This window comes from Lissotriton vulgaris, chromosome 4_1 (genome assembly GCF_964263255.1).
Source record: "Lissotriton vulgaris chromosome 4_1, aLisVul1.2, whole genome shotgun sequence".
NCBI classification, from domain to species: domain Eukaryota; kingdom Metazoa; phylum Chordata; class Amphibia; order Caudata; family Salamandridae; genus Lissotriton; species Lissotriton vulgaris.
The window spans coordinates 1,112,134,629-1,112,148,489 of record NC_141691.1 but is presented as its reverse complement, the minus strand read 5'-3'; the positions used below and the strand labels follow the sequence as shown (position 1 = coordinate 1,112,148,489).

General features: G+C 44.8%; 1 protein-coding gene across 1 annotated transcript in view; it reads right to left on the bottom strand.

Moving 5' to 3' along the window:
* Positions 1-2,280: 2,280 nt before the first annotated feature.
* Positions 2,281-13,861, bottom strand: part of CTNNAL1 (catenin alpha like 1) — a 974,420-nt gene continuing 962,839 nt past the window's right edge. Inside the window, exons 18-19 of the mRNA XM_086965342.1 lie at positions 8,119-8,202; positions 2,281-3,917 (exon numbers count right to left, since the gene is read on the bottom strand). Coding sequence (XP_086821468.1) covers positions 3,759-3,917; positions 8,119-8,202 — 243 coding nt within the window. The 3' untranslated portion in view covers positions 2,281-3,758. The remainder of the gene's footprint in view (positions 3,918-8,118; positions 8,203-13,861) is intronic.

Sequence of the window (13,861 nt, the reverse complement as noted above, 5' to 3'; positions counted from 1 at the left end):
AACGCTGTCTAAAGAGGTTGCATGGGAGTGTCAATCTACCATTCATGGTACGCCGCATTGAAACAAAGCAGCGGTTGTGCTACTTTGTGGTACTATAAGGCTACTATCCAGTGCAAATAAAGTTTTGCACTGGAAAGTAAATCCCAGATAAACATTTTCCACTGGTTTGCCTCAATTTTGTGATACAACCTCAGCAGGAAATGTTAGTAAATCTGCCCCTAAGATTTAGGGTTAATACTGAATGAAACAAAAAACGATTGGTGGTTCCTTACTCCGGGAAGCAGCCCATTTCATCTTTGTCCCTAAAAAGATAAACTCAATTTCATGGATGTCATCCAGCATGACCGAAGTGTACCTGTGATTGTTTATTTGGGACCGAGCAAGTTGATCCCGACTGCTCCTTTTCGGTGTTTGCCATTACTCATTTACTTATAGTTAGTTTACTCTGGAGAGATGTAGTCAGATTAGCAAAATCAATGGAATAGAATAATAACCACTGTAATTACCAGGTTTTTAGGAATGTTTCAAGTATTTCCATCCATCACTTGTTTGTATATTGCAGTAAAATAGAGCATGTGTATATTTAGCCTAACGTATCCTACTACAGTTAATGGTTTCTAGTAAATAAACCCCTAAAACAGAAGTACTGCTTGGAAGGACAGAAATTTAAACTACGGTTTTGGGTCAAAATCATTTTTGATTCCCTTTTCTGCCCAAGTTTAACCTCTTCAATGCTAATGACAAGGGTAACTCGTCATGATGCACTGGCTGAGCTGTGCTGATGACAAGGATAACTCGTCATGTATAATGGGGTATTCAATAAATCAGCACCGTACGGGAAAACCCTCTAGCAGCCAAGGTGTTAAATTCTACATCTTTGGATCAGAAACAAAATTTGGAAGGATCTTCAAGGGGGGGGTAAGTTTCCAATGTTATTACTATATTAATGATTCTTAGGAGATCACAGAGAATAAAATGTTTTGACTAACTCTACACTAATTAGAGTATATAAATGAGGCAAGCAGTTAGACATTAAGATTCCAAATTGTAAAGGAGAAAACAATATCTATATCATTTTAGGAAATTAATTGCTAGTAAAAAAAAAAAAGATAAAACACAATAGATGATTGAAACATGTGGTGGCTAATAAGTCAAATGTAAAGAAACGTAGGAAAGTAATTTGGAACTAAGGGTGTATCAATTTTACAAAGCAGATAATATATAAACTGGGGTCTTATAGATAACCTACACCATTTTTAGGTTGTATTTTCACGGGCATGCAAAATCTCTTGATCCCCCCCCCCCACCACCACCACCCCACCCTTAAAAACCTTTAAGTGGGATAAGAGGCCACAGGTACTTTAAAAAAAAATGTGATGTGCACTCTCAGGAGATTGAAAGTGTCTATTTCACATCCGCTTTCTTACCGCTCTCCGTCATGTTTCCACTTCCCTACTCTTGCTCTATGTTGGATATAAATCAAACCCCCCTTCTCCCACTCTCTGTTGTGTTTTAGCCACCTCTCCCTGCCCGCCTAGTGCTCTGTTGTTTTCAACCCACCCCCCATTTTTGTTGTTTTTCAATCCACCACTGCTCTCGTCGTCGTTTTTCCAAACACTCCCCTCCACAAACTCTCCATTGTTTCAACAATCTGCCTTTTACTCCCACTCTCTGTTGTTTCATGCTCTTGCTCTCCTTTATGTTTCCCACCCTCTTCCATCATACTGCTTGACGCGCCGCGCTGTTTTTAGTCTTATTGCACAGCAGCGCTGGCTGTTGTGTTAACATGGCATAAAGGGGAGGAAAAACACCATTATGTGGTCCATGTTAAGTTGCTGTGCAACATGACTTAAAGTGGGGAAAAAGCACTACGATGCGGTCAATGCAAACCACATTATATATATATATATATATATATATATATATATATATATATATATATTTATATTTAAACCATGTTGCACGCCAGCTCGTGTTGCTGTGAAACATGTAAAACATTGATAAGGCCAATAAAACATTGATAAAACCAATAGATATTGCATATGTGACATTTATAGGCTTTGCCAGTGCTTGTTTGGATTCGGAAGCATGGAGAAGAAGGGCACAGACATCAACTTAGTTTAAAAAACTGAAAAGTGAATTTCAGGGTTTTACAGCACCCCTTTCAAAGGTTTTTTTTTATCAACTATAAAAAAAACTTATCATGCTACTGTATGAAAATACTCAGAATTGTGTTTTTTTGTCAGGTGGACTACCATTTATTGCACACTTTACTCCAGGTGAAAGGTAATTAGAGTTTTTATTTGAAAAATATAGTCTTACATTGTAAATGTTAATGTAAAAAAACTACCTCTTCTTGAAACTTAAATATGGCATACAGTCTAAAAGTAAAAGTATCTTCAGTAGTTTTTACATGCGCTTCAAATCCTAATTGATCAAGAGTACATAAAATAAAGGAATTTTGGAGCGTGCCAGCCTTCCACTGTGTAGGAATAGCTTGAAAGGGAGTGTAATCCTGCTTGACCCTCCACAGGTATAAAGTAACCCAAGCTTCGTAAATAATATTTAAAATGTTGTTAATGCGTTTTCCCCAATTATGTCATATTTCAGACATTTAGGGCCATATTTTAAAATCTTTCACGCAACAAACCATGACAATGTGCTGCGCTGCGTGAAAGGGGGAGAGCAGGAAAGCAGCATATTTACCAATATATGGTGAATTCCTGCTCTCTGCCTGCACTGGTGCAAAATTTGCTGCCTAGTGCCAGCGCAGGCACCCTTGGTCAAGGTGCAAGGGAGCCTGCGTTGCAGGCAACATTGTTTTTGTGCAGGAAGGGATGCTTTTCTGCACAAAAAATATCCCTTGAGGCTTTTTCCTCTTTCGAAGTGTGCTTCAGAATGGAGAAATAACGATATTTCTTCTCTTTGCACCTTCCCTGGGAAGACGTAGCACTTTGATGCGTTGCCAAGTTTACCACTCTTGGTAAATCTGGGAATGCCCCAAAATGCATGCGCGGATGCATGGAACACCCATGCTCCAACCATGGAACGCCTTTCCAGGTTCGAAGTAACGCACGGCAACAATATGTGCTTCCTTGCGTTACTCCGGATTTATGAAGCAATGCTGAGCCGGGCAAGATGGCCTTGCGTTGCTCGGTAAATCTGACTTTAGAAATAGAGTTGCCTTGTGACACCATGTGTGACACAAGTGCAATGTAATACTAGGATAAATCTTGCCCACAGTGTCACTGATAATTGTAAAGCTGTAGTGGGCTTAGATTAACCCAGAAACAAGCAGAGCTCTGCAAGTCAACTTACTTCTACTACTGTGCCCATCCACAACATCATTCCATACGAGCCCCATCTTGATACAGGTGAATACAGACAAAAATACAACAGTTTGTGACATGTAGCTTACTTAAATGATCCAGTTTGTTCCTTTGACATGACATAACGTAGCAGCATCTTTGGGTTGAAAAGATTTTTAAGACATTCAAGAACGTGCTCTTGATAAACGATGCTAGAGGTGTACACATTGCAAAAACACAGCAATTTAAACCGGACTGATGGTTCAACTGTTACAGTTCACTATCATGGCGTCAGGTAGGTGGGAAATGCAAAATTCATGAAGTTGTCCTCTGTAACTTAGCCCGATTTTACCCCCATAAAACAGAGGGAAGGCAAAACTATAAAGCTCAGTTATCAAATCCGTACACGTAAGCACAGCATTGTCTGAAGTTAGATTTTTTTTTTTACTCCTATTTGCTCTCCAAAAATGTCAAATTTGCAACATGGTGTTCCAGGGATCTGACGCCAAAAGCTTCCGCAGTTTTCCCATCGAGGCTGTCCTCAGCAGTTTGCAGTCGGTTTTCTCTCCATGTGTGAGGTGATCTGAGGCACCCGTTTCCTGATTTACACTTGGGGGGGAAAAAACAAAATGAGCAATTTAGTTCGTCAGCAGAGACAGTATCTAAAAGTCTTAAAGTTAATTGTGTATTCGCAGCAGTTATTGTCCGGTTGGTACAGCTGGACTTCAAATGTAAGTAACTTACCCCACTTCCTCAAATGTAGCTAGACAAATACTAGTTTGCTTCTCTGTGAGTACATTTATTTTGTGTAGTACAAGAGAAACTACTGGTGTACCTGCGCTGTAAAATAATTGCATTTGCCAGTACTCCTCGTTGCAGCTTGTCCTCCGTAAAGAATGTCTTGTTATCAAGCAGCAATCTCAATACGACAAGAGGTGTAATATGAACCTTTATCTAATGAGGGCCAAGTTCAGACAGAGCAAAGACATGGTCATCCACTCTACAATGTGTATTAATATTACAGGACTAAACCGAGCAGATAAACTTCAACCAACATATCTCTGTACTGCTTTCTGCCATACTAATTTCACTGTTTTGGGTAATGACTTATTACAAGTTACAAATAGTAATTCGTCAAGCAAGCAGATGGAAAGTTATTGTTTTTTTACAAATGTAATATGTAAAACGATTCATAGCAACCGGGTTCACTATTCAAAGGTCAGCTTGCTTTTTATACTCCACTGCACTTATCCCGCTCTCAGTGGATTGATCGTCTTCAGGATCAGTTTGGTTAATAGTAAAGAAGTTTGATGCCGGTGGGGTGGGAATGAGGAAAGTGGCTGAGAAACTGAATGATAGTGACATCCACTGTAAAGCACAACAGTATGCAAAAACATCAGTTACTGAGATGTAGCTTTAGTGATCAATGGTTAGCATGTTTTTGAGCATTTAATGGAGGCATGATATTTAAATCATGAGGGTTAGGTCATGATGTCTCATGTCTTGAATGAAAGGGTTGTGGCAATGAAATGCTCGTGTGGGGAGGCCATTTCCCAGTATTTTGAATACCTTTCATCAACAACTGGTCAAAAGCTTGCATGGATGGTGGGAGTTAATTCCACAAGCGAGGGAAATGATTCTAAAGAATTTTCCACCAGAGTAGACGTTTCATTATATTAAGGGATAGCATATAGAATGGTTGGGATTTGTGATGTCTTTTTTTTACAAGTGGTATCAAATAATCAAATAACAACTGTATTTCGGCAGTTTTAATAAAAGTGCAAATAAAATATCACAACCATGTTTGAAAATCACAAAAGATCAAACGGATAAGCAATGATTATGTGAAAATAAAACCATAAAATGCAAAGGACAAAATTCATGAAAGGTCGAAACTGGTCTGCCTAAGCCCTACTGTCCTCTGCTGGAGTGAGTTCCTGATCTTCTAGAGGTGCCTCCTAGGTCCTGGACCCTTCATGTGGCATCAGTAGCTCTCTTTCCTGAGGAACAGAAGAAATCCTGAAGTTCTGGGCTGTTTGCAGCCACAAACCAGCCTGTTCATGCCAAGATCTTGCTGGCAGCGCCAACAGCAAACGAGAAAGCTATGATCTGGTGAACCCGACTCTTCTTGCTGTAGAGAACGCCAGCGTCGACTGGCAATGCAAGATCTGCACTACGTGCTACAGCATCGACAACCCACAGTTGAGAATCTGTCCCTGCTCCTCTCCGCCTCCACCACTAACGGAATTCTTTTCGCTAGACTTTAGAAGGTAACTTTTAAACAGGACTAACATGTTGCCTGTTCTGGCCCACGCTCCATCACAGTCAGCCTGAACATATGACTTTCACCTAGTCTCACATGACCAGATAACTGCATGTGCCGCTTTGTGCCTTTAGGCGCTACACGTACTGTAAATCTTTAAAATTGCATATCTACGGTTCCACTGATTGGATTGTTGATTTCAAATAATTTATTACATGTTACTGTATTTTCTAAATTGATGTGGGATTGTTATGAAGTTGTGTTTTCAATTTATTACTGTTCAAGTGCTGCGTAAATACTTTCCACATTGCCTCCAAGTTAAGCCTGATTGGTTCTGGGTCAGGCTACCATAGGGTTAAGCACAAACTAGTTTCGCAATGTTTGTGGTTCACCCTGATGAGGAACGTGGCAGTTTGGGAACCAAACCCCCCCCCACCCAACCAACGACCCACTCTCTTACATTGGGGATACTTCTGGGTTTTTGTCTTCAGAGTCACAGATGCTTCTGCTGATAGAAACCTTTAATATTTTGGTCCCTCTTCACTGAGTCGCCTGGCTATAGTGGAGGTTGCCACATTCTCCTAAGGGGATGTCCCTGCGGTCAGGGGTGGAACCAAATTTCACTTTGATTGAATTCTAACAAATGAAGTGATCATGTCTGAGATCTCTTATAAATGTGGCGTGATGTGAAGTGGTACAGTAACGTCAATGTTGAGGGACAACCCAGGACAGTGGATGCTTAAAGAATTAATTGATAGCTAACAGAATTACAGTGCAAGGGCAATGTCTGCAGCATTATCTTACTGGGCTAAAGATTGGTGAAAGGTATAAATGCTGCTAGCTAAGCAAATGGTTGCTCAACCTGGCAGTTATTGAGGTATCACATCTTAGTGTTTGTTACCTATGAAACTTGAAGGAAAGCGCAAAATGATTACACTTTTAAAGCACTGTTTAGCTATTTTAATGGAGAAAACGTTCACCTATGAAAGCAAATGGTTCACCTTTTGCGGTGTACGGATTTGCAAGGAAAATTGTGATTAATGGAAGACAGCAGCATGGTTGAACAGTACTGGTCTTTCATCTGTACAATGGAACTATACTCTTTTTGCAGGTATATGGAACAAGTGCAATCAGGTGTAGATCAGTAGTGGCTGCTATGGGGCCGTGGTGGTGAGGCAGGCGGGGGTTAAAAAAAAGAAAGAAAACTGCACTTATCTGGCCGCCACCTCCTCCGTTCTTCTGTCGAGGACACTGCAATAGGAAGCACCCAGGCTCCCCCAGCCAATCATGAGGCTGCTGGTAGCAGCGTCACAATTGGTCTGAGTGCTGTGGTTCGGCGCTCAGGAGGGAGTGGAACTCTGGGCATGTTCTCCACCCAGGCGGTACTGCAGCCTGGGTGGGAAACATGCAAAGTGTGCATGACAGGAAGGCCAGGCAAATCGTCATGCGCACTTAAGTCCACATACCACTTCTCCCCATGTTGGCTGACACCCCACCCCGCGAAAAAAAACTGGGCCAGAACGGTAAATATATAATGATAACGTTATTATCATTTTATTTTTCGTGTGGGGTGACACTCATCGCTGATGTAGATTCCCACCCACTCTGTGTAGTGATAGAATAAAACACTTAGTTTCAGAACACTGAAATAATAAGCGACTGGAACGAGGAGGTGAAGAAATATAATTGTAGATTGACTATCCCCTTAATTAGTAGTATGAAACTATCCAAGTTTGTTTCCAAAACGTTATCAGAGCGAGCGCTTTTAGCCTATTATTCATGATTTGCCTCGATGACGTACTCACTTGGGGGCAGATTTATGTCGGTCTTGCGCCACGTTTAAGCCGCCGTTGCGGCACGCAACGGCGGCGTAAACGTGGCGCACCCCTGCGACCCATTTAAAACGTGACGCATCTTGGCAGATGCGTCAAGTTGTAAAGCCCTGCGCCACATGTGGGCGTTCCGGCGCAGGGTGGGCGTTCCGGGGCAGGTGCACCTCGCAAAAGTTCCTGCGTAAAATCTACAAGATTTCAGGCAGGCACTTTTAGGCCAATGCTGCGTCAAAACCCTGCGCCTGCTTGAAGCAGGCGTAAGGCTTGACACAGCATTGGACAGATAGGGCCCCCAGAGCATTGCTGGAGCTGCGTCGCACTTGCGACGCATTTCCAGCAATGCGCCACCTTTACGGGACAGATGCGTCACCATCTGTTCTGTTTTTGCCCCATGGTACGCCGCATTGTAAATGCAACGCACCATGGGTGGCGGAGCTGCGGCACACAATAACTGGCGCATCCCTGGGGATGCGCCAGTTATTGTAAATTTGCCCCTAAGAGTATTGCAAGCCCAGATGGAGTAGGGAATTGGTCTTGCGCTCAGGTGCCAGATTTTGTGTGCAGGAGAACACAAGGGTACACTGCTAACACAATAGTCAAGGTAAACGTTTACAGCTGCATCTAGATAAAAGTACAAGCAACTGACGTGGCATTATAACTACATAAATCCACTCAATAACGTATTCAAATTGTGATAAACTTGCAATCCACTTACCTTCCTTTGTAATTTACAGCAAATTGGAAGAACTTGCACCAGTACAATCATGACACTTTTTGTTTTCTGAATGCACGTATCAACCTAAAGGAAAGAATTAGAGCGGATAATCCCAAAATTCATATCACCGACTACTAGATCAATGAAGTCTACACTTTCCCTTTTTTGTTAGGAAAATGCACCATGATAAAGCGCAAATATCAAAGAGATTTCACATTACACCATGTCCTATATAAAAGTATATATTGAACTGTTAAATACAACTTTTACAATGCGGACCGATTAAAAAAAAGTAGTGTATCTAAATGTAGGGACTTGAGCACCTTTTTCTCTGGGGTTACAACCACAGCCAATGTTATTTTTGGGGCTCTTATCACTTCAGGATTCCCTTTTATCTGCCACATCGCTGGAAGGGTAGATTCAGCACATCAACAGCTAAACCTTAAACTTAACTGGTCTGCCCCTAATTCCACTTAAACCTATTGTGACTTGCTAACATGCCGAGTTCAGAATTTTAATTTTCCTACCTTTATTGCAAAGTTGAAGGCCAATGTGTTTGCTATTGCACTTCTAGGGCCGACAGCACCAGAAACATGAGACCATGTACGTCCTGGAACCTCCTGAGGCAGTATATCTGCCTTCCAAAGATGTGTTTGCTTTCTCCTCATTGTCGTCCGTCCAGCTAATATTTTGGACCAACTACTGAATACCACATGATCATCCAGAAAATGTGTGGCTCCATCTCCGATGATCCCTCATTACAAGAGGGCATGTTTAGTGGTTCAGGACACTAATGCATGCTGGAAAGCACTAAGGTTTGCACCCAAACTATTGCTTGTAGGCCCTGATAACTGTGTCCATTGAAGCACCAGTGCTTTAGTAAGACAGCATCAGTGCTCTGGTGTAACTTATGGCTCCTACCATGAAATATCTTTAAGTCTGACATCTCCAAATGGATTGGCAGAAGCCATGCTTTAAGCCTGCTATCATGAAGACTAGACCAGTGGTTCTTAGCCTTATGACTTCTGTGGACTCCTACATAATCACTCCTGGAACCGAAGACCCCCAATAAATCATCACTACAATCTGGGGACCCCAACTCAGTCATTATTGAAATCCAGAGACCAAGGCCTATGCAATTTCACATTAAAATACAGAAACAAGCATTCATCAAACAAGTAAACAAATGATTAAATATATGTGTAGCATGTGTTGGCCGTAGATACATATGCTTAGCATTATCCTGCCTCTAGTGTTGGGCTCAGACGATTACAAGTTGTTTTTCTTCGAAGAAATCTTTGAGTCACAAGCTATAGTGACTCCTGCTTCGGAGTGTACTGCACATGTTCCGCGGTTCCTTTGTTAGATTTTTTTCCACCATCGGGTTCGGATATCGTTATAGCAAATCTGGGACCGAAACATCAATCCCCACCTAGGCCTTTATAGGCTCTCAGTCTTTTCTCTCCAAACCAACACATCTCAGATCAAGACAACAGCAACTGGTGCTTTTGATCACAGAACTGGGCCCACCATTATTCTACTTCGTTGTCTCCATTCAAAAGGACTATGTCCACAAGAGACGGAAAAATATTCCAGGCAACACCAACACAAAGTATCCAACCTATGTTTGTCACCAAAGCACGAAGAGACCTTAAGTGCGGTATGATTGGCGTTCCTATCAAAAAGACACTCTGGCAATGAAGGGAGCATCGTTAGGCCCAAACAAACATGCAGCGACATATGGGAGATGCTCTGGATATCTTTGTGGACCAGTCACTAGACCCCAGTCGACAGCTGGAAGGCACAGAGGTCACCAACAGATGTACAGATATAGCTGGCTAGCAGTGGAGACAGTCCGGACTCTGAGCCCGACTCCATACAGGGGCACATAAGTAACTCGGCGAAGGTGCACAGACCCCTACCAAACCACCCACACAGGTTTTCGAAGCCCCACTGCTTTCGGACCATGGAGGTCCCAATCAACAGGCATGCAAACGGAAGTCCACTACGCCTGTAAAGCCTTCGACAAGCATCGGAAAATGAAACGCTGTAAAATGTATTTCAGCGCCTACACCGACACAAAGTTCTTCGGCACCACCGAAGTCAATCAAGGACTCGGAGCTGAAAAAATATCCCTTGGATCCTAAGAAAGTCTCTGAACCAAAACATGGTTCAGACACAAAAGCTTCAGCATCGAGACATTGACACCGAAAATGGCAATACAAAAAACAGGAACCAGTAAAACAAGCTCTTCGACACCCTCCATTTCGTCAACGATGAAATCTGCAAAGAATACGGCAGGGCCACAGAAAAAACAAATAGAGACCATTCTTGAACACTTGCAAGACAAGCTGGACAAAGGACAAAAGATTTTCCTTGTACACCCTCATACTGGGAAGCTAGGCACCAAAGCACAACCACCTGCTTTCCTCATACTTCAGAAGAGGAAAAAGTCTTTTCAGGAGGACATTGCTGGGCCTCAAAAAAACCATCAACAAAAGAAAAAGTACAGAGGCACAAGCCCCATTTCTTACCCCTCCAGCTTCTCCAATCTCCAATTCCTTCTCCTTCTATTCCATCATCTCCTGTTCCAACTTTACCTATTATACCTTCAAGGCCAGTGCAGGCATCCTCGCCAGAACACTTGTCTTCTGAGCAATCGTTAACTTCATCTAATCAGACACCTCAAAGTGACCATCAACATGAAAGGTACAATATCCCTTACTTAATAGATCCAAAGGGAGATCCCAATAGTGCCTCTGACCCTTGGGACATGTGTGATACTGATCCAAGTATATCCATTCAAACCCTCACCACAAGATGAGAATCAGCTTATCATGATAGCATCAGTAGGGCTGCTACATACCACAAAGTGAGCCTACACACCATTCCACAGGAAAAATATTTCCTGGATGAAATACTTAATAGATCATAAAGGAAAGCACTATCACTCCCTATGCTTAAAGGTATACTATCATCCACACAGTACATATTTAAGCAGCCTATTAAATCACCCTTCGTATTGAGAAGAAATATATTGCATGTCCAATTGACCCGGAGTATATCAAGGGCCAAGTTACACCAGAGTCACTAGTAGTGCACACTGCCAGAAAACTAGCAAATTCCCAAGGCAGAGGGGATGCACTTCCTACAGATAAGAAGATTAAAAAATATGATGCAGCAGATAAACTAGCGGCAGCACAGGTAGCCAACCACATGCGTATCATAAATTCTGTGGGACTACTCTCCCGATATAATCTGGCCACATGGGATGAAATGCAGGAACTACTGCAACACCTCCCTAACCAATACCAACAACGTGCAACACAGTTGGTGGAAGAGGGCAGGACAATATCCAATACCACTATACAATGTGCTTTAGACTCTGCCTTAGACTCTGCAGACAGCAGTGCCCACCAAGTTAATACTGGTATCCTTATCAGGTGCCTAGCATGGCTCAGAGTATCCCGGTACAAGTCTGACGCACAGCAGCCTCTGCTTAATCTACCTTTTGTTCAAATCTGTTTTTATTGTGAACACAGCGATAAGCCTACAGCCCCGTGTCGGGGCCGGCCGCGCAGAAAAGAACTGGAAGGCGTAAGTAACCAGGGGAGGTTGAAGCATTAACACAGCGCCCTGCCTACAACCCCCAGAAGGGGCCGGCCGCGTGGCTTAGGGGCAGTGATAGCAAAAGGTGATCATGTGCTGGTGTTGTATCGCTGTGCGGGGGAGGCGCGTATGGGAGTAAGAGCAGTAGTGTCACGTTTTCCAAAGGCCCAACGGGGCCCAAACTGCCCCGTAGAGGGGTGGAAGCCAGAGTGGCAAGTAGGAAAGGAGAAAAAGTCGGAAGAAGAGTGAGCAGTAGCGAGATGAAGAGGGGCCTGGGGGGGAAGACTGCAGTCGCTGGCTGGGGGCTAGAAGACGCAAACTGGTGAGCGGAGTGTTAGAGCGCAACAGCGCCTGCGCTGGGGGAAGCAGCTAAGGGCCTAGTCTGCTCGGGTCAGCAGGGATGAGGGCGTCCTCAAATAACTGCAGAGCGCGAAGCCTGGGGGGCATGTGGCGGGCATAGCTGATGGAGCACAGATGGCGCACAAGGGGTTCCCACACTGCCTTGAAGCGTACCCCCCTCGATTGTATCAGCGCCGTGAGCAGCTCCATAGTCAGGACCTGCCAGAGGCGCACAAACCAGGAGGCTATCGGCGGTGCCTCAGCCCGCTTCCAGTACAGAGCAATGAGTTGCTTAGCAGCGCCTAACATGTGAAGGGTGAGGATCCAGTCGCTGCGCGTGAGGGCCCTAAGTGCAGGGGGTCGAATGCCCAGCAGGAGCGTGCAAACCTCTTCAGGTAGGGAAAAACCCAACACCTTCTTAATGTGACTGAGGACCTCCTTCCAAAAGACAGCTAGAGTAGGGCATGACCACCAGATGTGTACGAAGTCGCCAGTCGCAGTGCCACACCTCCAGCACAGCGGCGAGGAAGTAGGGAACATTTTGCTGAGTCTCAGGGGGGTATAGTACCATTGCGTTAGCATCTTGTATGCGTTTTCCCTCTGCGGGATGCTGCGATAGGTTTTAGGGATGTCAGTCCATAGCCGGGCCCACTGAGAAGGTGTGATATCGGCGCCGGTCGCCGACTGCCATTGCCTCTGGTAGGGATGCGCAGGCGGAGCGGTGGGGTGTTGCAGGATGTTATAGATCTGGGAGATAAGTCGTTTCAGCCCCCCGAGGGAGCGCGCCAATTTCTCGAATGGTGTGTATGCCCTGGTGGCAGCCCGATACATGTCGTCTCCCATAGTCCAATGGCGCAGTTGGGCATACTGTAGGCTGGCGGTCGAGGGGAGGCCAAATTCTTCCCTGCAGTCTGGCCATGATTTAGGTGCCCCTCCAAGAAAGAGGTCTCCTACAACTCTGCAGCCCCCTTGTGTCCAGCTCTCAAAAGCTCGGGTCCGGGCCGCAGGGGGAAAGTGCGGGTTACCTGCAATGGGGGTGTGCGGAGAGGGGAACGTGGTTAGGCCCTTGGACACTGCCACTCTGTCCCATACGTCAAGAACTGTTCTCGTTGGGACCGCCATGTATGCACTTCTGGAGCGCGCCACACGCGGTAACCAAGGCAGGTCCCATATGGTGCGTCCCGTGACCACCCGGTCCATGTGGAACCAGTGCTTGTCGCTTTTGCGTGCACCCCATTCTATTACGAACCGAAGATGCGCCGCCCAGTAGTAGTGGAGGAGATTCGGGCAGGCGAGGCCGCCCCTGTCTCTCGGTTCCATTAGGACTTTCTGCGAAAACCGGGGTCGCTTACCACCCCAGATGAAGGACGTGAGGTCGCGTTGGAGACTCCTAATGCAGTGGAGCGGGATCGGGGTGGGTAGGCACTGGAAAACATATAGAATACGGGGGAGGACCGACATCTTGACCGCGTTGAGCCGCCCTAGCCAGGAAATCATCAAGGGCTTCCATTTCCGCAGGTCCGCCAGGACTTCCTTGCGGCAAGATGCCCAGTTCCGCGTGGACCACGAATCCAGGTGGGGCGTTAGGTCCAGACCCAGGTATTTAATGTGGTACTCCGCCCAACGGTAGGGTGTAACCCCTTTCAGGAAGTTGACCTCCTCCTCGGGGATGGTGAGGTTAAGCGCCCAAGAATTGGTGTGATTAATCTTAAGGCCGGATGCTTGTTCAAACAGTGAGAGGGCTTCATGCACCGCCGGGAGGGAGTCCCGAGGGCGCGTAAGAGTAAGAATCAGA